The sequence below is a fragment of the Triturus cristatus genome, chromosome 3_1, assembly GCF_964204655.1.
Source record: "Triturus cristatus chromosome 3_1, aTriCri1.1, whole genome shotgun sequence".
NCBI classification, from domain to species: Eukaryota; Metazoa; Chordata; class Amphibia; order Caudata; family Salamandridae; genus Triturus; species Triturus cristatus.
In genome coordinates this window covers 520,025,822-520,050,158 of record NC_140583.1, presented here as the reverse complement: position 1 = coordinate 520,050,158, position 24,337 = coordinate 520,025,822, and the positions used below count along the sequence as shown (strand labels likewise).

Genomic DNA, 24,337 nt, shown 5'->3' with positions numbered 1-24,337 from the left:
CATTCATGTTTGCTACTTATTCGGGATGAATTTTTATGTTTAAATGAAGGAAGTTCCAGGATGAGGAAGGAGCGGATCTGAGCAGAGGGATTTCGAAGCCTAGATGTCTCAATCAACAGAGAATTCCTTCAGTAGAGGCTTTGTAGGTCTTTGGGATCTCTAGGAGAGTACAGAGGTAAAGAATACTGTTCAGATTTATAAGCAAAGCAACAAAGCTGGATTGTGATCCTTGCATTAGGCAGTAGTTAGTGAATATTACAGAGAATGGGGAACATCTGATCAAATTTATCTGAGGAGGTAACCAATCTGGCTGCAGAGTGGAGGATGGCAGGGTGGCTTTAAGCGAAGACATGTGTGACTGAGGTGCTCGGGACATAATAGAGTTGCAAAATCAGGGGCATGGACCACAAACTGCAAGTGTTCCTTGAGAATTAGATGTCTCACTTTTTCGAGAGTGCGAGAATAAATTAGCAGCATTCACCTTAATGGCTATTTGAGGTAATAGTGCTAGTAAGGGGTCTAGGCTGAAGGAAAGGAATTTCACGCAAGTCAAGTCAGCTGGATTGAAGGCATCCACTACCAGAAGATAATGGAAGTTGGAATTTAGACTGTATCTGACAGATGGATAGAAGAATAGAGTTTTTTTACTTATTTCGATTCAGTAAGAGTCCACCTGACACATGGTTTGACAAGCGTTCTGTTAACTTACACCAATTGTATTCATGGCATTTAAACACAGTGAAAAAAGCCAAAAAATAATTCAACGTTGGTAAGACTGCATTTCACCAAGATAATTCAGCCTTTAATTATAGTTACACAGCACAATAGAAAATGCAAAGAGGATCTGTTTCCTGGGGCCCCTCTAGACAGAAAGCCTGGCTGATATCCTAATTTATGTCAACCAAACTTACCTCTAGCATTAGCAGACCTATAATTTCAGAAGCCACTTCTGGCTGCAGGTCTCCAGATTCAACCAGCTTAATGCAATGCCTATAAACATGGAGTCTTCTCCGAACACCCACATCCTCGGAATAAGGAGATCCTGTGAGATAAGGAATGACGCAAATGTTAAACTACAAAACGCTACCCAAACTGACAGGAATAAAATTATTCCATCATCACATATAGTGTTTCAATTTCAGCTATTCGTGGGTGAGTTTTATGGAGATTCATATGTTTCACTGCCAAAGTACATTATTTCCTTTATAGACAATTTAAGTCCATGAAAATTGTGTACATTTGTTTTTACAATCCCCGACACTTTATATTCTTATTGCACACAACCCATCTGCTATCTCATTTGCTCTGTTCATCTCAACAGACCCAACCTCAGACACACAAATGAGATTTCACAGCCAAGGAGATCTCCAATAACAAGGTGAAATTAATATAGGCAACATCTATTGCTTCTCCCATCTCTCCTTCCCTGCTGGGCCTATTTACCTCCCTACCACTACCCCATCTCCACCAAGGACTGAACTGTCATTTAGGCTTGATAAATAATATATTGAGAAGAAACAGTCTCTAGAGCAACTTTATTTAAGAAAATCTGCACTTAGTTTTGAAAATTATGTACGCGCTACTGTGTGCCCGGTAACTTAATGCCGTTTAGCTTTGCTCTGTTTCACAAAGTCCAAGAAAACATGAAGTTAATTAATCATAATAACAGTAATTGGCGTTAAAAAAAGATTGGACCAGTACCTTGTCTTTTACTCCTGTGCCTAACTGTTTTAGATGTAAGTAAAATATATTTAAAGTAGCTATTTTGTGCCGCAATTATAAGAGCAGTTCAATGTACCTTTTAGTACATCTTTGATCTGCAAAATGTAAAAAACGGCTATAGCAGTTCATTTTATTTTTAAACACGTTCTCAAGTGATAATTTATATTATTTGTATTCCTATTGTCTAATTGGACTCAATTGTTTAATTAGCCAAATACTGCAAAAAATGAAGCAATAACCGGGTGCATATTCAGCAGCCCCTTGCAGCAGAGGTAAACTGTTCCTATTGCACTAAAGGGCCGCCCAGGGCAGAGGGTGGCACATCCCCACCCCACACTGGCTCAACTAATCATTCATTTCCTACTATTAGAGCTCTCCGATGCAGTGTGCACTTCCAACTCCCCATCTGTGTCTGAGACCCCCTCCTGGGCCATCAAATACCGTTGGTCCATTTGCCACCGAGCAGACATGTGCCCTAAGCCCCATTACCCTTCCCCCATACTGTCTCCCAGTGGCGGCTCCTCCACTAAGGCGGAGGAGCGTCGCCCAACTGCTTCGCAGCAGTGAAGTAAAGGAAACTTATAAGAACATGCACAGGCCCCCATTCCCTGGCTGAGCGCCGATCCACGGTGCTCAGACCAACCACAATGCTGCATTGTGATTGGCTATCGGGAGACTGGGAGCAGTGTGCTTCTTGCTGCCTCCTGCGTCCTGCTGCCGGCCGTCACAGGTACTGCTGTCTCCTTCTCCCTGTAGTTTTCACCTGCATGAGCAGGGGCTATATGAGATGCCTCAGGATTTTACTGGCATGGAAGCGCTGTCCATTGCGCATCAAAAGACACATAGATGATTTGGAAGGCACATCCAGTAGCAGGAAACCTAAAATACCAGCAGGACCAGGCAAAGTTGTAAATATCTGCCCACCTTCGTTGAATTAAAGTTTATGGTTTCACTCCACTTCACAGGCACGTATGTATGTGTTGGTATTTTGCAGAGAGCAAACCTAATTTGAGAGAAACGCAACATAGAACAGAGCGCATGACCCCAAGGATAATTCAATTAGTGGGAGAAGGTCACAAATAGACTGTCGGATATGGGGTAGTAATTCTTGAAGAGGTGTGTATTAAGCTTTTTTTGGTCTGGCGTTAGCCAAAAACTTATGATTTTACTAAAATTGTGGAATATACTTCAGGGGCTTTCAGACAGTCCTCTTCATAATTGGTCTGTTGTGTCATTCACATTTCTCTTCTGCCCTCGCCAGCATACATCATGAGCAGGGCCACTGGAATTGTGTGGTAAGAGAGCACCAAATTAAGTGGAAGTGCTGACTAAATTATGCAGCAAGATAAGGCAAATTATGCGGCATAATGCTGCACTTTTTTATACTAGTATTCATTTATTAATTTCTCATTTTTTCACATAGTAATAATGTCTGGGCAAGATTTCACCTCGTTAGTGTCCATTTAACAACTAAATGTAAAAATATGCAATTGAAATAGGGCCACTTAACCTTTGCGAAGGGCCATCCACTGCATGCAAACACGTTGCTGCGTTTTTAGTAACTTTTTATGAATTTGAGCTATAATAAACAATTATTTTATTAAAATTTGCGAATTATGCAGAAAATTATCAATCATATGGCAGATGCATAATTCTACGAAAACAGAGGTCACAGAATCGCATAATTCTAGGGGCCCTGATCATGAGGCAATGGGTCAGCCCACTTCAGGTATTGACTAACGTGACTGTGAGTGACTGCATTTAACTCTTTCACAAGTAGCATTTCGGCACACAAAGTAGTTCCATTCAGTGCCAGGGACAACCATGGATGGCAATGTGTGCCTTTTAAGGCCCAAAAATCATTTTTGCCAAAAGCCAATTTTTTTGTTTGTGCATTGGCGACAATCCAGCAGCTTCCCCGAAATTAATGTTTTACAAATAAACATGTTGATTACCAAACAAGTTTGACAATTGACAAATCCAAGAGGCAGGCAGCCATTGCCAGTCCTACTGGATTCGAAAATGCCAATACTGAATTGTAGAAGAGTTGGTGCTGATCTGATTTCGCTAGGAATGCTGCTCTAGATCCAGGGAGCATGAACCAATAATGATTGCCTTCTGTTTTTTCCTTTTTGCAACACTTTATCTCCAGTTTGACGATATTGAGGCTCCTGGTAGGTCATTGTCCCGCAGACGTGTCTAACTTTTTTGCGAGGTAGCCTGGGGTGTTGTTGAGAGCTTTATAAGTAATGCAGCTCGTTCTGAAGATAAACTGGGCTGGGAGGTGAAGCCAGAGTAGATGATCAAACACACTAGTGATCATGATCAGGTCACATTTCTTCTAGACTTTGATGAGCCATGCCTCTGTGTGTAAAATTTGTATTATGGTGGTATCAGGACACTGCTAGCAGAGCACGGCCTTCATCCAGATGGGAGAGAACCAAGGCTTGTACGGTTTTTTGGAAGTAATCCTCTGGGGTAAACAGTCTCACTTTCTTCGAAAGGGAAAGTTAGAAACAAGCCGTCTTGGTCTTTCTTGCAATGTAACTTAAATGAGAAGTGTATGCCCAGGCTGACTTGGTTTCCGGGCGCTTCAGTGGGCTGGCAGGGTGGGGTCAGATCCTCTGCCTTAGGGGCTGGTTTTGTTGCTGGGGACCTACCCAGGCTCATTCCTACTTGCAGCGCTTCTAAATAAACAATGCAAAAGACAAATGGTTTTAAAACGTACTTTAAAACCATCTGTTTTGGCATTGGTTATTTAGAAACGCTGCAAGTGGGAATATGGCCTACAGGTCCCCAGCAACAGAACCGACACACATCGACAGTGAAACAGACCCCCACCATGCCACACCTGGTGCCCAGTAGGCCAGTCGAGCCCGGTCTGTTTCGGGCTGAATCCCAGAGATTTTACAAGGTTTGTCGACTGGGATGAAGGGGGGGTGGGGGGGGGGGAGAGATTTAGGGAACTGTTTTTAGAGAACTGCTGCAACTTTTCATTTTGGTGATTATCTGTACAACCCACCATTCATGTTTAATGGAGCTGTCAATCAATCTGTAAACATCTGATTAGAACATGATGCAAACATTCATAGCCTAATTGACCCAAGGCTTTAAATACAGTGGCACCAAATTGGCGACACACACCAAGTTGCAAAAGGATGATGGATCCAACTGTGCGACTGATGGATGCTGTAGTTGTTCAATTACAGGAAGAGAACTCCGGATAGCTTTACTTATTAGTGTAGATCAGTATGGGAAGCACAGCAAAGAACAAGTTACTTTTTAGTTTTCTATTTTTAGTATTGTGTGTTTAACAAACCTCCCAACATTCTCTTATCAAGCAATACGAGAGAGACCAAAAAGGCAATAATTACAAAGTACTATTTGGCTGAAGATCGAAACACAAAGACTTTCAGTGGAGTAGTAAGTGACACATTGCATCCATCTCCTACTACTCAATCCCTCATCTGACAACGCCAATCCTTTGAGCATCCAGCTACCAAAATTGGTGCTGCTAGACGATGATGGTCTTTGAATAATGTCCAACTCCTGGGGAATAGGCCCACACATGGGCCTGGAACTTGAATGGTTTATCTCAGTTTCTCTTCCAGATAAAGTTTGTTGGAAATGGCCCTCACTGCAGGGTCACCCCCAAACGTTTTGCCTCCCAATGTTTTGTTGGCCTCAGGACTACCATTGCTAACATGCTTGTGCTCACTTCCCTAAACAGGACTTGATTGGCATATACCTAACTGGCATATTAAATGTACTTATAAGTCCCTAGTACATTGGTATACCATACACCCAGGGCCTGTAAATTAAATGGTACTAGTGGACCTGCAGCACTTGTTGTCCCACCCACCTAAGTAGCTCTGTAAAACCTGTCCCAGGCCTGTCATTGCAGCCTGAAATCAGTGGCACACTGCCATTTCGACTTTGCGGTTAAACCCCCTGCCAAGCTTTAAACTCCCCTTTTATTACTTATAAGTCACCCCTAAGGTAGGTCCTAGGTAGCCCATAGGGCACGGTGCTGTGTAAGTAAAATGTAGGGCATGTACTTTTAAAATTTTACATGTCCTGGTAGTGAAAAACTCCTAAATTCGTTTTTCACTACTATGAGGCCTACCCCTCTCGTAGGATAACATTGGGGATCCCTTATTACATTTAATAAGCTGTAATACCTAAATGGGAGAAGGTAGAGCTATCATGTTTAGTACCTATGGAATTGTAACGCTAAATCTTCTTTCATGGCAAAGTCGAATTTATCATTACAATTCTGAAAATGCTACTTTTAGAAAGTTTATATTTTCTTTTTCTTAGCCCTGCGTGCCTGCAGCCGGTCTCTGATACACAACTGGAAAGGGTGACAGCTGGGATTTGTGTATTCCCCTAGATGAGCACACACAATGGGAGCTTAGGTGTGACTTGATGGACCATCCTGGGAGTTTAGGAAGGAAGAGCTGGTCACAGCCTCACATTTACGCCTGAATAGGCTGTGATCGGTCCCTACACTTAGAGATGCATACACCCGTGTAGTGAGTCTGGAGCCACTGCAGGAAGGGAGGACCTCTCTGCACTTCAAAGGCCCTTCTATGACATCTCCGCCACTTCAAAGACACCACTGAGTATAAGAACTTGACCTTAGACCCTACCACTTCTGGACTTGTGGATAGCCTGCCAAGAAGACAGGCTGCTGTGCTACCAAAAGGGTGGCACTCTGCTAGGTTGCTGCTTTGAAATAAAACTGCTTTCTTGCTGTGCGGACCTGCTGTCGTCCTTGCTGGGTGAGAAAAACTGGACCTGCATCACTTGTCCCCAGAACCTGATCTGAATTCTCAGGGACATAACAGACTTTCAACCACCCTGCTCCTTTGCTCCAAAGGAACAGGCACATCACCTCTGCTGTGGGAGCAGAATCGAAGCATTGCCACTGCTGCAGGAAGAGAACCAGCACATTACCATCGGAACCAGTGCATTGCCCTCATAACTGATGCATCCTCTACTGCAGGAGCAGAGTCAACGCATTTCCTTTGGAACCAGCGCTTCGCCTTAGGAACCGACGCATCGCTGCTGTTGTGTGGAGAAAAAACGATGCTTCACCTCTGGTGCTTGGATAAAATTTACTCAGCTCCTCTGCAGCGGGGTCGACACCGACGCCTCGCCTGCACCCCACATCTTTGTCGACGCAACCAGGATTATGGTACTTTCATTAGGCAGGCCACACAGGTGTCCCTGTATCTGGCACACGCTCCATCGTGGTCGGCCTGAACTTTTGACTTTGTCCGGCACGATCAGATATCCCAAATAGGCGCTTATTGCGTCTAAGTGCTGTTCTACAGTATAGTCTCTAAAAATTCATATCTCAAGTTCTACTTATTGGATTTTTTGTCATTTTGGCCTTGTTTTATTTATTGCATTAAGATCTATTTTGCTAACTTGGTGAGGAATCTTTTTGTATGGTGCTTTCACTGTTTTACTGTTTGAAGTGTTGCACACATACTTTACACATTGCTCCTTTAAGCCTGCCTGCCCTGTACCAAGCTACCAAAGGGTGAGCACAGGTTACTTTAGGGTGTGTTTGTGACTTACCCTGACTAGGATCGTGGTTACTGCTTGACCAGGGTTTGAACCACAGTCAACCAGGAACCCAATTTCTAACAAAGTTCAACTACACAACCTGCATGGTAATGCAGGAACAGACCAAAAGATATAAGGTAAAAAGGAAACGGTCCAGAGATCCTGAGTCTGGATGTAAATCCCTAGAGTTCTGGAGGAGTTTTGCTCGAGGCTCTGAACCTTTTCAGCCTCAAAGGAACAAGTGAAGAGAGGGTTGTGAGCATATGTTCCTCCTTTCCAAACACGTATATATACCAGTCAGTAGGTTAATTCCTTTATTGGATGTAACACATTTCAAGTAGGTTGGCGTGAAAGTAGTTCTTTTTATAAAGTGTGAGAACTGTTAATGCCAATCAATACCCTTTACCCTTTTCAAAAATTAAAGGAAACATTAAATGATGAACTTGCACATTTTTAACCACAACAGAATTTTGCAAAATGTACCTCTAGTCCAAAACAGTACTTTGTTTTTTTTAGGTCTGGTGTTAGCCAAGACCTTTTGTTTTTATTAAACGTATATGCATAATATAGTTCTTAACAGGGCGTGTTCGCCCACCTCTCTTCATCCACTGGTCTGTTATGTCATTCAAGTTTTCCTTCCACCCACTACAGCATACCACATGGGGCAATGGATCACCCTACTTCAGCTTCTGGTTAACTTCACTTTGAGTGACTGCATTTGGCTCTCTCACCATGAACACATACGCATGCAAAATAGTTCCCATCAGCTCCAGTGTTTTTGTGTTTAGAGCATGTGGTGAAAGCACGACCTTTCTACCAGATGTGAACACAGGACACATTTCATGTTTTATCAGTTCCTGTCTCTGCCAATGTGGTTGGAAATTCCTTTTGAAGTGTCCTTTGTTTATCTGACTCCTGCTATTTCACAGCATAATAGATTGCATCCATTTGAAACTGTTCAGTATCAAGTTATTCTCTTTTTACTATGCATGCAGAACACCAAACAAAAGCTTCAATATTATACATATGAATTCATAAGCTGAAAATTCTTTAGAAAACATTTATTCTGGACTCAATTTCATCAATGGCTCTTTAATAAGCTTTGCCCAGGAAGAAAATCAGCCTTTATCATGATTAACTTACATGATGCAACACTTTTTTTATTTTCTACTTCCTACATTTCTTTTCCTTTTTCGGTGTTTCTTTCCTTCGTTCTTGGTTTCTTTCCTACTTTCTTTCCTTCTTTTATATTTAATTTTTCTATCTTTCCTTCATTTTCTTCCCATCTTTCGTGCCTGCTTTCCTTCTTTATTTCTTCCTTTCTTTGCTTCGCATCTTCTTTCCTTTGTTTTACTTTCTTTCCTTTTTTCTTCAATCATTCTTTCCCTTCTCTTTCCACCTTTCTATACATCTATCCATCTTTCTTCCCTTGTGTTTCTTCCTTTCCTACTTTATTTAATTTCTTTTCCTTTCTTCTTGCTTTCCTTCTTTCATTCGTGCTTTCTTTCCTTATTTCTTGCTTTCCTTCCTTTTTTCCTGCTTTCTTTCTCAAAGGAAAGAGACTGGCAGCCAATGGCAGAACAATTGGCTTTTTTAGGCCTGTGTTAGCCAAGAGCATTTGATTTTACTAAAAGTATGTGTAGGACATCCTTACTTTTATGGTTTACAGCCACACTTCATCCATTGGTCTGTGGTTGTGTCATTCACATTTTTCCCCAACCCACTCAAGCATGCATCAATGGGCAATGAGCCGGCCCACTTCAGTCATTGGCTAACTTCACTATGAGTTACAGCATGCTGCCCTTTCACAATTAGCAAATCCAAACAAAGTAGTTCCTTTCCGTGCCAGAGAAGATTATAGTAATGTGTGCTTTTTTTAGACAAAACAAACATTTTTACCTTTAGTCAATTTTTTTTTTTTGCAGATTGACAAACACCCGGCAGATTTCCCAAAAATAAAGTTTAGCAAAAACCATAACAAGCACAGATGACCATTCTCCATAATAAAGTACTTCTGAACAATTTGGCCTAATGCTTCTTTTACCAATATTCTGAATCCCTCAACCAACATAGAAAACTGTTTCTAGTCAATTAGAAAGTATGGATATGTGAAAATGGATTCTAGCATGTGTAAAGCCATATGTGAATGTGCCCTACAAACATGCTAGCTGGCATCCCCTTCCATGTATATTGCCATTACTGCAATTTTCTTAGTAACTTGTACTCTAAATGTCAATTGATGCGACAGCAAACTCACATGATATAGCCCTCCATGAGCTCCAGCTCAAACTAATGTATTCTTAGGTTTCCAGATACTGCCAAGGTTACCAGGCCAAGTATCAAAAGCGCCTGATCAACTTCCAATCTGCGAAAGCACCACCCTCCCCTTAATATGAAACAGTAAATCAGACAAAAATATAATCTACTGAGGGACATACCCCTTTGCTGGACGACACTTAAGCAGGGCTGGCCTTGGAACTCGGAGCCCAAAAGTGATCCAATCATGGACCTCCTTAATAAATTACTACAGGGTTTGCAGATGTAATGCATTTCGTAATAGGATTAAAGCATTTTCTAGTAGGATTGAAGTTTCTGTTCTACATAGTGTGGGAAAAGTGTGGCCCTATTAGGCAGAAAGCTGGAGCAGGATGGAAGGGGAAGTGCTAAAGGGTGGTCCTTAAAATGAATATAAAATCTAGTGCTTATGAACAGGGGAAGAAAGCTTGAACACTCGCACCACAGTTCATTGTGCTCTCATAAAACTAAACAGCATACTCGGAGAGTGTTTGCCGGTATTGGGAAGCTGCGATTGTTGTGAGACCAGGATTGATAGAAACAAATCTTAAAACGAATCCAATAAGCACAAAGCATGCAACTCAACAACATAGCATTATTGATTACCTTTGAAAATACACCTTATGAGTGCCCCCGTATCCTTCCCTTTCACTGCATGCCTTGTAACTACATCTCCAAGCTGGGATAAAATGATTAACATTGGTTTTAAATCCTTTTTACAATCGCCCTTAGAAAAATCAAATATGAACCAAAAAATGATATTCACATTTATTTTAACACTGTATATACTCAGCAAGGAAAATTGGAGAGGAAACATGCAACATATACTCAACCAGGACTTAGATAAATTACAAAACTGTTTCTTTTCATGAATGGAATACAAAGAGGATTGCCAATTTACAAAAGCTCCTCTCCATGAATAATTTGAGGTACTCTTGGAATTTCAAGACTAGGTCATACAGGCTGAGAAAATTCATGTTACTCACGTGCATAATGAGGTTAAATGGTTCAGTGCACTGGAGTGTGCATCTGAAGCCAAGATTATGAGTTTTGAAAAATGAGACAGTAGAATGGTGAACGTAGTCTCAGAAAACAAAAGTTTTGCAAGGGGTGTTTTGTGAGGCAAATAAATGCTTGAAAACAAGAAGATAGTGAAAATGAGGAAAAGACAGACAGGAAAGGGCAGAAGAGGTTAAGCAAGCGTGGGCAACAGACAGAACCAGGAGTCAATATAAAGCGATAGAAATGCTAAACAATAGCATTCACTTGTGGTTATTGAATGATAATTTGTTCTTTCTTTTCTGGTGAGTGGATGATGTTATTTAGCATTATCTTACCTCTCTTTCGTTAATGCTCTTCAAATAACTCTGTAGTGCTGCGGTGTTTTCCTCTGCACCTAGCGACAATATTTTCTGTTCCATTATAAGGTACTGAATGCTGCAAGAATGGATGAAAAAAGGGCAATCACTGATTAAACGCCACGGTAGCGTAATCCACAAACCTGTATTCCAATACTTGAAACTCAAAGCTTGAGTACAAGAAGCAGACAAACTCTCTGACTCGCTCATAGTCGGCGAGAGATGAAGAATGCAACTTTTAACCTTAGCCTCATAGCATCTGGTACGAAAGGCAAGCCAAGTTCTTCAGATTGTGAAAAATGGAGAAATGTTTCCTATGCAAATGACTACTCCGATTACTGACAGGATTTCCCTACTGTAAATCTAACAAACAAAAATGTAAAACACATACCTTAGTTTATAGAAGTGGCAACTGCTTTTCCAGTCTGCCTTTAAAAGGAACAGCTAACTTCTTAAAATTCCAAGCAATAGCTTCAACCCTCTCGGCCGGCGTGTTTTTAACATGTTGACTTCTGAGGACCCCCACGGACTCATTAATGGAATCCAGGGAGCCCAACGGAGTCATTATTGGAAGCAGGGGACACCCAATCTAACCAATTTCTACGATTTTCTCATTAAAACAATACACAAAAAAAGAACAGGTATACACCAAACAAATGCTCAAATTTTGAAATATTTTGTGCAATTCACAATCCAACATAGAACAAGTTTCCACATTTACCATGTAGCTTCCATATTTCTTTATACATTATTAAATGTAATTGATTCATTTTATTATTTAATTTTGAAGACAGTTGCGGATCCCCTGGGTAGGCCTCACAGACCTCCAGGAATCCTCGGACCACAGCTTAAGAACCATTGCTCTAGGCGAACTCACAAAGGGGAAAAAGGGGAAGGTGGGGGGAAGCGATTAGCGAAGAGGACAACACGGGGGGATTTCCATGGGGAGAAGCAACACGTTTATTCTGGACTTACTTTCACCAATGGCTCTTTAATAAACCTTGCCCAGGAAGAACATCAGCCTTTATCTTGTTTAATTTGCTGCACTAGTAATGCTTTTTTTTTTTATTTACTTCTTTTCTTCTTTCCTTGTTCCTTTCCTGCCTTCTTTCTTTCTTCCTTTCCTTCTTTCTTGCTTCCTTTCCTGCTATCTTCCTTCTTTCTTGCTTTACTTCTTTCCATCTTTCATTCATTTTTTCCATCTTTCTTGCCATCTTTATTTCCTGCTTTCTTTCCTTCTTTCTTTCTTGCTTTTCATTCATCCCTTTTTTTGTTTTGCTTGCGCTGTGCTTGTGAAATCCATTGTATTTAATACAAATCTTAAAAGGGGCCTACATGCCGCCCTTAACCCCTTCAGCGCGGCGCGGATTTCCACGCCGCGCTGAAGATTCCGTGCGCGGGCGGGGCCATGACGGAGCGGTTCCGTCATGCGCACAGCGCAACCAACCCACGTGACGGAACCGCTCCGTCACAAGCGTCGAACGGGTTAATTTTCATTTGTGCACGTGCTTGCCACTTACTTTTTCTCCATTTCTATTAGTTGTAGCATACTATTTCCTGTTGCTCTTTCTTACCAATGTCCCATGGCCAAACTACCCCTTTTCATCCGCTTTTGTGGAACTTTTTTTTTTTTTTAAGGTTTAGCCTGCACAGCACTGTTTTGTTTGTCTGCTGCCCTTTACATAATCTCCCCGTGGATGCACGCATTTTAAGCGTGCTTTTCTGCTGCATGTTTTTCCTGTTTGTCTCATTATACTCACGTCCCACCCAGCTCCCCAACATGACTAGAATGACGCCCGTTACGAAGGAGCGATGAGGCTCCTTAAGGAGCTGCGGCCACATTGGAAGCTCGAGGAAGTCACCACATAGTTAGAAAACAAAAACTATTCACTGCAGACTCGAGAACAAATGTCCATCGCTTTGTATGATGGGAGCTTGCAGTGGCTTACACAGAGAAGAGATTGCAGCATGTTGGTGAGAGCTACTGACTGCGGGCACCAAACTGCCTTTGAATGGACAGATTTCACTCTGGCTGTCATGCGGCACCTGCTGGGTGAGGGGCGGTTGTTTAAGACCAAGCAACCATGCAGGGCAGTTTATTTTAAATGCGTGTGAAAGAAAAATACCACAGAGATGACTGGATTTAAAAGGCATGCTCTGGAGTGGTGCACGGAGTGGAACTCATTCAGTGGCTCGAGTGAGCCGTTCAACGCCCACAGCTGCATCACTAAGAGTCCGCGCAGAAGAAGGGCAGCTGCCAGACAGCTGCAGAGCTGTGAGCTCCACTGCAGCCAATAACTCACAAGAAGTCTGATGGTCTATGTGTTAGAAGAGAGACAACAGAAAAACAAATACAAAAGGTGAGAGAGAAAAGCTTTACAGTGCTATATGGCTCTAAAGGATTTCCATCAATAACCAGTGATTGGTCAGTATCATCATCTGGCTATCCGTCCTTCCCACCACAATAAACCCCTCCAACAAGGGGTGTAACGTGTGGTATAGGTGTCAACCAGAGCACCAAGATGTAAACCGGGAAGGGGGAAAAAAAGACAGCAAAGGTCACTGGCTTAGTCAAGGGAGTGTGAATATATACCAAAAAATGATATGTAAATAGTGCAGTGCAAAAACGTGTAGTTAAAAAAGGATTTAGAGGAAAAAAGAGTTTTATTCAGGATATTCCTACTAATCCTTGAGTTAAAAATCGGTGCAGAAACAGCTTTTAACAAATAGGCTGTGTGTCAATGCGGTCGACATGTTTCAGCCTTCTTGACCCTTGTCAAATGGCTTTCTTCAGGACCTAATGATCTATTTCATATTGCTACTGCAACAATAGGTGTGACAAAATTAATAATAAGTGCGTAAAATACAACCTTCGTGGTGTATGCCTCTTCGTGCAAACAGTATATATGAATTATCTGTACAGAACAAAGAGAAAAACCAGAAAGAACACAGTTTGTAAAATTAAACATTGTCTCTCGAAATAGAACAGTTAGTATTGGACCAGACCAATATCATATTTACCAAGTGCTCACCTGATTTGCACGAGGAGTAAGCCTCACCTCACCCGGTGCTGACTCAGGTTAAGGGAGGCCCCGCCCTGTAAGAAGTAAGGAAGGGAGTAGGGAGACTATTAAACCATCGAGGTAGCGGGCTCCCAAGTACAATCAAAAAGAAACCAAACATCTTTTGACTGTTATGTTCAATGCTCTGTTAAAAACTATGTTGACAAACTTCCCAAATGGAGAGACTGTGTACCTCTCCAACGATCAGCAAACGTGTGTCTATTAACGCAGCGTGTGCTGCATAACAAAGTTAAAATTATACCGTCAAACACTGCAGCAATGTAGATAAGCTATAAATGATTATCCTGTGAGCTGCGAGTGAAAAAACGGAAGGGACTTAGGCATATAGAGTTCAATCCTGCATCTAGGCGAAGCGTGATATGAGTTAAATACAAACGCTGCAGCGGTGTACCCAAGCTATAAATAATTACAACTCTAACCTTGCGTGTGCACTGCGAGTAAAGAGCCGGAACGAACTTAGACATTCAGTTAAGTATTCCGTCTACGCCACTGCAGCCCCCACCCCAGTTCAGCAGGTACCAGACAGCCTGAAACTCCTCTCAAAAAGAAACCTGCTCACAATGAACCGCCTTTTAGGGTGAATTGTGTTTAAGCAAATTGAGGAAACTTCTCTTGTGAGTACGTTTTCAACCCCCCCAACCACCACCAAACAAGGAATAAGAAAACATGTACTTCAGAGAGATGACTTGTGAAGTCTCACATAGCAAATGTTACAAACCAGATGTTTCAAATACGTTCCTATTTGAACAGAACTTACATATTTGCTTAGATAGTGCGCAATCTTTCAATGCTGTGCACATTGACTGCCAGCAAAAACAACACATTTTTTGCGCACTTCTACACAAGACTTTCAGGTCGGTTGCCCTGATTCATTCAATGAACATTTTGAGTAGCATGGTTAGCATCTAGGAGTCTATTTGACGGCGTGCATGTGCACTCTGAAGTCCTTTACAATAGCTTGTTTATTTACCTTGCAGTCGTTTAATTGTTCTTAGGGAGTGCTAGACAGTCATGATTGCTCGATTTTAGCTTGTTGTCTTATTTGGTCATTCAAATCCCCTGACATTTCCTCCAAGGTTAAAAAAATAATCACAAGCTGCGGGCAGCTGAGTGCGGAGAGCCATACCGCCATCTGGTTCTAGTCAAGATGGGAGGGCTGTATGCGTTTGTAGGCTGTGGCTCTGCCTGCTCCAGTGCGGCTGGGTCTCAGCATCTCTCGGTCCAGCTCCAGGTGCCGCAAGTACCATGACCTGCTTCTCTTACACAGAGTATTTCTCTTTGCTTCACTCCTGTCTCCACACCTCTAGGCCTGCACCCAGGACATATCCAGCTACCAATGCCAACCCTATATTATTTCAATGTAACCCATGTGATGGCAACCCAGTCCCTGGTCCCGAGCCCATGGAGTTGTCAGGCGGCACAGCATGAATGGGTTCCTTCTGCATCCCCTCTCTTACTACCTTTCTTTGATTCCATCCTCTAGTACTCTTTCATCCTTCTCCACTGTATCCATTTTCTACTGCCTTATGTCCTTCCTTCCATCAGGTATTCCTTCCAGTCATTTTGTTTCTCTCTTCTTCCCTTCCTTTACTCCTTCTTGCTCCTTCCTACCTCACTGTCCTAATCCCTTCCTTTCTCCCTCGATTCTCCCCTCCAACCCTCTATTCCTCCCGCACTCCCTTCCTTCCCTTTTCCTTACTATTTATTTTAAAGTTAAAAAAAGAGCTGTAACAAGTGCAATGCTTGCCGCATCATTGCGCTTTTATTTGTAAAAAAAAAAAACTTTGACAAAACCAATAGATTTTGAGAGGCAAAACCTATTGGCTTTGCCAATGCTGGTCTTTCTTTCCTTTGTTGTATCTTTCAACACAGCGGAGGGACAACACAGAGGTGAGTGAAAAAAAACGGGGGGACAAGACAGCGGGAGGACAAGACAGCGAGAGGACAAGACAGCGGGGGACAAGGCAGGAGAATCCAAGACAGCGGGCAGGGGAAACCAAGACAGCGGGCAGGGGAAACCAAGACAGCGGGCAGGGGAAACCAAGACAGCGGGGGGGAAAGGAACCAAGACAGCGGGGGGGAAAGGAACCAAGACAGCGGGGTGGGGGAAAGGAACCAAGACAGCGGGGTGGGGAGGGAACCAAGACAGCGTGGGTGGGGAAACCAAGACAGCGGGGGGTGGGGAAACCAAGACAGCGGGGGGTGGGGAAACCAAGACAGCGGGGGGTGGGGAAACCAAGACAGCGGGGGGTGGGGAAACCAAGACAGCGGGGGGTGGGGAAACCAAGACAGCGGGGGGTGGGGAAACCAAGACAGCGGGGGGTGGGGAAACCAAGACAGCGGGGGGTGAGGAAACCAAGACAGCGGGGGGTGGGGAAACCAAGACAGCGGGGGGTGGGGAAACCAAGACAGCGGGGGGTGGGGAAGCCAAGACAGCGGGGGGTGGGGAAGCCAAGACAGCGGAGGGGAAAACACAACACGCAGGGGGGGAAACAAGACACGCAGGGGGGAAACAAGACACGCAGGGGGGGAAACAAGACACGCAGGGGGTGAAACAAGACACGCAGGGGGTGAAACAAGACACGCAGGGGGGAAACAAGACACGCAGGGGGGAAACAAGACACGCAGGGGGGGGAAACAAGACACGCAGGGGGGGGAAACAAGACACGCAGGGGGGAAACAAGACACGCAGGGGGGAAACAAGACACGCAGGGGGAAACAAGACACGCAGGGGGAAACAAGACACGCAGGGGGGAAACAAGACACGCAGGGGGGAAACAAGACACGCAGGGGGGAAACAAGACACGCAGGGGGGAAACAAGACACGCAGGGGGGAAACAAGACACGCAGGGGGAAACAAGACACGCAGGGGGGAAACAAGACACGCGGGCAGGGAACCAAGAAAGAGGGTTGGGAACCAAGACAGAGGGGGGAAACCAAGACACAGGAGGGGAACCAAGACAGGGGGGGGGGACCAAAGAAAGAGGGGGAAAACCAAGACATAAGGGGCGGGAACCAAGACATAAGGGGGGGGAACCAAGACATAAGGGGGGGGGGGAAACCAAGACATAAGGGGGAAACCAAGACATAAGGGGGGGAAACCAAGACATAAGGGGGGGAAACCAAGACATAAGGGGGGGGAAACAAGACAGAAGGGGGGAAACAAGACAGAAGGAGGGAGGAAACAAGACAGGGGGGGACAACACAGGAGGGGACAACACAGGGGGGCGACAACACGGGGGCGACAACACAGGGGGGCGACAACACAGGGGGGAACAACACAGAGGTGGAACAACAAAGTGAGGAGAAACAACAAAGTGAGGAGAAACAAAAAAGTGAGGAGAAACAAAAAAGTGAGGGGAAACAAAAAAGTGAGGGGAAACAAAAAAGTGAGGGGAAACAACAAAGTGAGGGGAAACAACAAAGGGGGGGAACAACAAAGGGGGGGGAACAACAAAGGGGGAACAACAAAGGGGGAACAACACAGGGGTGGAACAACAGAGGGGAGAAACAACAAAGTGAGGGGAAACAACAAAGTGAGGGGAAACAACAAAGTGAGGGGAAACAACAAAGTGAGGGGAAACAACAAAGTGAGGGGAAACAACAAAGTGAGGGAAAACAAAAAAGTGAGGGAAAACAAAAAAGTGAGGGAAAACAAAAAAGTGAGGGAAAACAAAAAAGTGAGGGAAAACAAAAAAGTGAGGGAAAACAAAGTGAGGGGAAACAACAAAGTGAGGGGAAACAACAAAGTGAGGGGAAACAACAAAGTGAGGGGAAACAACAAAGGGGGGGGGACAACAAAGGAGGGGAACAACACAGAGGGGGACGAAAACACAGAGGGGGGACACAGAGGCGGGAAAACAACACAGAAGGAGGAAGCAACACAAGGAGGGAAGCAACACAAGGGAGGAGGGAAGCAACACAAGGGAGGAGGGAAGCAACCAGGGGAGGAGGGAAGCAACCAGGGGAGGAGGGAAGCAACCAGGGGAGGAGGGAAGCAACCAGGGGAGGAGGGAAGCAACCAGGGGAGGAGGGAAGCAACCAGGGGAGGAGGGAAGCAACCAGGGGAGGGGGGAAGCAACCAGGGGAGGGGGGAAGCAACCAGGGGAGGGGGGAAGCAACCAGGGGAGGGGGGAAGCAACCAGGGGAGGGAGGGATGCAACACGGAGAGGGAGGGATGCAACACGGGGAGGGAGGGATACAACACGGGGAGGGAGAGAGGGATGCAACACGGGGAGGGAGAGAGGGATGCAAAACGGGGAGGGAGGGAGGGATGCAACACGGGGAGAAAAGCAACACACGGGGAGAAAAGCAACACCCAGGGAGAAAAGCAATGAGGAGAAGCAACGGGAATGGGGGCATAACAACACAGGGGACACGTATGGAGTGAAGCAGCATGGAGGGCATGGGAAAGAAACATGGAGGGGGGAGCACATGAAAGAGTGCAATGAGGGGGAGAACACACGAGAGAAAATGCAACACAGGAGTGCAAAAATGAGAAAACAAAAAACTGAGCATCGTGGACACGGAGGGAGCTATGAAACACATACAGTCTTGCTTCAAAAATTAACATAAAGCGCTTCAAAAATGAAATTCAGAAGGACACAAGTAATGCGTCCATGATCATCAATGTGAAGCAAGCAAACGAGTGTGACAATAAAGGCAAACAATAGTAAGCAATGGGCAGCCTCTAAGACCACAGCTAATGAAAGGTTGTGCAAAAGAAAGTACTTGTGTTGCCTTAGGCAAGACCTAAACAGCAGGGGAATAGAGCCCAACCTATGTGAGACAACTCAGCACAAAGCTTACAACCTTGAAAAAGAACATGAAGAAACCCAGTTAACTGCAGTGCAATAAACCTGATCCCCTCCCCGCAAGAGTCCACGAGGTCGAGGAGGCACATGTGAAACCATGCAGGAACATGCAATGAGCCTGAACCGTTGGCAGGCACCCAGAAACACCTTTAAAAAGATAGAAGAGATAGTGCAGACACTCAGTTTGCCATAAAAGCAGCACGGTGATGAGCAATCACAAATCCACAGTAGAGAAAAGGCACTAAAATCAACTATCTCCACAAAGTACACCTAGCCACCCCTCGAGAACTATAAACATGTCCCAGGAAGAAAAACACAGGGATGAATGACAGGGTGCATATTAACATATCTAAAATAAAAATGTTAAATAAAGCAAACTGAGTTAACCACATCATTTGTTTTACATCCAGGCCCACGAAAGCACACATTGGCATAGCCAATAGGTCTCGCTGTTGGGACTTTATAAGTGTTTAGGTATGCAGCACAATATCCTTGGTGCAACAACATCAACTGTTGCATGGCTAAACACTTAAAAGGTCCCAAAGGCGAGACCTATTGGCTGTGCCAATTTTTGTTGAAAATGTCAGAGTCGGCGCTGCCAAATTTGGTGGTGCGCCAACATTTTCTAGTATATATGCACCCTTGTGATTTGTTTTGTCTTCATTGTTTGAACTGTGTGTCTTGCGTATAACAAATATAGTTGCAGTGCCTTCCTAAAGAATAAAAAGCCACCAGGCATTAACCTTTATTGTGTTGGTTACTGTGTCACAATGTACCTGGACCTACAATTACAAGGAGCAGGTTTTGAAGGCTCAAAGGCACAAACGGTGTGTTGCTTTCAAACTGACATGCAATAGTGTTGGTACCCTCAAATGATAAATAATATGATTGCTCAAGAGTCCATTACTATTTCAAGACCCAAAGACAAGATCTGCTTGTTTGATGCAAGGCTAAAATAAAAGGCACTAGTTTTTCCTATGAAGTTTTCCAAGGCATCTTGTCAATAAAGATCGCAATCGATAAGTGGAATTTTATTGTTTTATGCGCCAATAAAGCAAGCGTGTTGCAATAAAGCGCATCATTAATATCTGGCTTGCAAACTTCACACTTAATTCCATTCTTGAAAATTATGAAAATATGTTGGAAACAAGTCAACATCAAACTATGAGCTATCCTTGACAGTAATAGATTACATATTTCACTTATAGACTAAAACCTGTCAAATGTATCGCCATCATCGCTCACTCGCCCTAACCCGCTGTCCTTTGAAGCACCGTTCCAAAAGAGTCCTTGAGTTAGTATCTGTGGCATGATCCTTGTCGTTTGTAGAAGCAGGGCGCATATGGGTGTCATCTGCACGGGGACACCGCCATGCACGCACAGGCAGTCTGCGCGTGTTATCACAAAGAGGACACGTCTGCAGCGCCAAACACAAGATGATCTAACTCGATGGAAAATGACTCGCTGCCAGATGCGGCTACACTGGAACATTTTATTCCATATCCTCTGACAGCATCAACATGACACAGTACATCAGTTTCATGGCAATTTCACTGTTCCAACCCGCAGTATCAGATATGATCCAGGCTTTCTTAGTGCTATGAGAAGCAGTGATATCTCGGTCCTCCTTTAATTAGGAAGCTCTGGGTGCGCTGCAGAAGCAACACGTGTTTAGCACACGGACTATAAAGGCACGGGTGATCAAAAGGATCGGGCAATTACTTGATCTTCTCACCAGGAACGGGGTAGCAACTTGCGACATAACTCCGATGCCATTGTACCATTTCCATGTGCTTGACATTGGGTCATATAATATCTATAATAGTGCTTAGAAATGGCAGAAGGGTAGTGGGAAATGCTATATAATAACCAAGGTACCCTGGGCTAACCATGAGAGGCAGTGCAGGGCAGCTGTATGATGACCAGGCCTCTCAGTATTATTCAGCCCAAGTCGTATATTTCTATGCAAGACCCCTTAGAACATTCTGAGCAGCTCACCATCATCTGCATGATAAAACAAGCGGCCGTGAAAAGTAAAAGCGATCGTGAAAGTGAAAGCGATCGCGCGAAGGGTACGCTAAGCTCATCAAACTCCGGCAAGCTGGGTACAGGAAGCAGCATTTACGTTGCTATGAACCAAAATGCAAAATGGCGTCGGACTGTCCACAGTCCCTACGGACACGCGCATGCTGTTTGCTTTAGACAAATGGCAAGAGCAGACATCTTTGTCAATGCAGACGCGTGCATGCAAGCGTTTGGGAGAATTGATTACAAAAGGCACTCGCAAGGCGAAAGCAGCGCATGCGCTGTTATCGCCAGGCGAGCCCTAAACAACCTCTCTACATTTTAAAGATGTAAAGGAACACACAACATATGAGTTAAATGAAAATGCCAGGACACAAAATTGGGGTGCACTGGAAAGGATCCCCCCAACACGAACTGACAGATGACCAGTACTAAACCCTCCACTAGCAGCCCCCCCAACTGTGTACTTTATCCATCCAAGCATCACTTCCAAGTCCCAGCAACAGGCTACAAAGGACAGGAAGACGGGCAACCCCGGACAGGCTCACTAAAGCAGACTGCGCCGATAAGATCTTCTCAGAGAACAATAAACTCTTTTATTAGTTGTTGGGGGGGGGGGCTTGGACGTCTGTGTCGGAGACAGGGCAGCTGCACGGGAGCCATTGACACTGTAGGGCTGACAGGTCTTCAGCCGTGCCACACTCACGGGAGAGACTATCCTGATCACTTCATCGAGATAGCGCCTGACTGGCGTGGGCAGGGTGCCAGCCTCAGGCATTCAAAGGCAACTGAAGGCCTTCTGGGAGCTGTACACAGTATCCACCTCAACTGAACCGAGCACCGGGTGACAGTGGTTGGTAAAAGGTAACGAACCCCATGACACGAAGAAGGTGCCCCAATCTGACATCGCTAGATAACGCCATAAGTAAGAGCAGACAACGAATACCGGGACTTTTTAGGAACATTATATTTTACACGCTGCAAGTTAAATAGCCTCTATGCGCTTGTTCACAACCATGTTAGTACCACGACACATGCATCTTGCATAAGAGCATGACCAGAAACAAACTGAAGCATTTTTAGAAGACAAGAAAAACCAAGCTGATCTGCAAGTGTCCGGTAACCAAACGCACCCAGTGCGCCGCTCCTCCGCAAGCGCCCTAACCTAGAGGGTAAAGTGCCACAGAAGTAAGATACTGGAGAATTCAGCATATTCTGTGCTTGCGCACACCTCTGATGCAAGGTATGCGCCCCTGACAGACTGTGTGAGCGCCAAAGGCAAACAGGAACAAACAAGTAAAATATGTGGATGATTGCGGTGTCCTTGCTTAAAATGATGGAATTCCATTAGCCTCTCATTCTTTGATGGTCGATAGAAGTCGCAGGACATCGACACATCCAATCACGGACTGTGTATACAAATAACGCACGCCATTGTCCCGCGAGTGCTAGGAGGGGGGTGTTGGTTAATAAAGTAAATAACCAAGCACGGCCGCTAATGTTAGCGGACAACGCAACAAAATATTTAAATAAACATATGCAAATGTGAAAGTGGCCCGCACAGCAACATAATAATTTTTTTTTTTTTAAACGCACGGTCTTATGTAGGAGCCAGACTTGCGGGTGTTTGTGTAAGGGGGTGGACGTTAAACAAAGCCTGAGAAGCAGCGAGGGACGGCAAAAAGCTATACCCCCAAAAAAGTGCTTTAGCAGCTAATTCAGACACACTGTCTCCCGCCGTCAGTAAAAGAGGCAATCCTGGTGGGCGGGGACAAAAGCGGACAGGGTGGTAACCAGGAGGGACTAAAAAGCCTCCTGGACAATCATAACACCCAGTTTTGCATAATTGGTGACGCAAAATGACACGCACCAATGGAAAACATGGACCGAGCAGTAAGCGAGCTTCTGGAATCGTATTGATTCTAAGAAGCCCTCGCCTGGAGAGAGCAGCGCATGTGCGCTGCTAACGCCAGGCGAGACCTAAAAATGTTTTTTCATATTTGTGATTGTGTTAATTTGCTGTTTCTGTAAACTATCCCTTGATCTTTTAAGTAACGATTATTCGAAGGCAATGAAATCACTACTTGTGACGTCATTTCCTGTGTCATTTGTGAACGGTACACATGCTTAGAAGGAACATGCTGGCCATCTTGGAAAGGTAAAACAATTATACACTTTATTCAAAGACAAATAACCACATTAGAAGCAATGGCAATGCAGGATGTGGCGCACTGCATATGAAAGAAGCAGCACACAAGTGGCCCAGCGGTATTGTCTGGCGAGCTGCCAGGCACTCAAAGAAAATAAAGGAAACAAATGAAAGGGGATCTATAAAATTAGAAGATTGTACAAAATGGAGAATTAAAGGACTGGCTCACAAACTCTGGTACTGAACCATGTTCAATTTCAGGTGGATGTGCACGTGTGATCAGACAATATGCTCACAGGGCAGTAGTGCCAATGCATGATGTGGGCTGACACACTGCCCCATGCTAGTTGCTGTCATGGGTAGAAACAAATGTGAATTACTCTGCAACACATCAGTGACAGAAGAAGACCCACTCAAAACCAATTGCTGTAGGTAAACGTATGTATGCATTTTTATTAAATATTTAGCTCACGTGCCTTTAACATAATGTATAACAATCCACCTACGAAGGCCATAGCATATCTTTTCACTATAAATAAGTCAGCCCAACAGCCTTTGTTGTAACGTTTCATTAAAACAGGTCAAACTTATAACATCTCGCATAACTTGTTCAAATAAACCAGTCAAACTGACAGCCTCCATCGTCGGCTTGTCACCATAACCAACTACATATAGCATAACATTTCCCACAAGGCGACCATCTAACATACAGTCATAGGATTACAAATATGTTAAAAATTACAGATGGCAATATAATATACAACCCTTCTAAGTGGGCCTTACAGGAATACTCACAGCACAAATCTTCTACCCCAGGGTCCCCAAAAGAGGGTAACCACCACCAAAACCTTTGTCAACAGCAGTAATCGGTGAGATTCCATGAAATAAAATATTAGTGAATAGACTTTACCACAGATTATTAACAACCCACCCTTAAACACCTGTTCGCTTTAACAGGTGCTTTTCATAATAAGTCGGGCCTACTGCCTTTGTCAATCATTTTCCTAATAAACAGATCAGACACATGATTTCTGACATAACCTTTGCCTTTAAACCAATGAGGCCTATAAACTTTATCATTGGCTTTTCACCCAAACCAACTCAAGCCTACTGACTTTGGCATAAGCATCCCCAATTGCAACCCTCAGGCACACAGTTGGAAAATTCCAAATAGATACAAAGTTAAAGTTGTCAAAACAATGTACCATCCCTTTCAAGTGGTTCTAGAAAGAGGTATCACAGTGCACTTCTTCTGCCACAGGGTTCATCAGAAGGGGTAACCAGTACCAAAATCCTTAGCAATTACAGTAATCT

At 44.1% G+C, this 24,337-nt stretch overlaps 1 protein-coding gene across 3 annotated transcripts in view; it reads right to left on the bottom strand.

Annotated features, from left to right (window-relative positions):
- The window catches only part of FANCI (FA complementation group I), a 556,119-nt gene that overhangs the window by 512,936 nt on the left and 18,846 nt on the right, over nt 1–24,337 (bottom strand). For all 3 annotated transcript variants that reach the window (XM_085644440.1, XM_085644438.1, XM_085644439.1), the window contains exons 2-4: nt 10,932–11,031; nt 10,201–10,273; nt 912–1,042 (exon numbers count right to left, since the gene is read on the bottom strand). In XM_085644440.1, coding sequence (XP_085500566.1) covers nt 912–1,042; nt 10,201–10,273; nt 10,932–11,015 — 288 coding nt within the window. In that variant the 5' untranslated portion in view covers nt 11,016–11,031. The remainder of the gene's footprint in view (nt 1–911; nt 1,043–10,200; nt 10,274–10,931; nt 11,032–24,337) is intronic.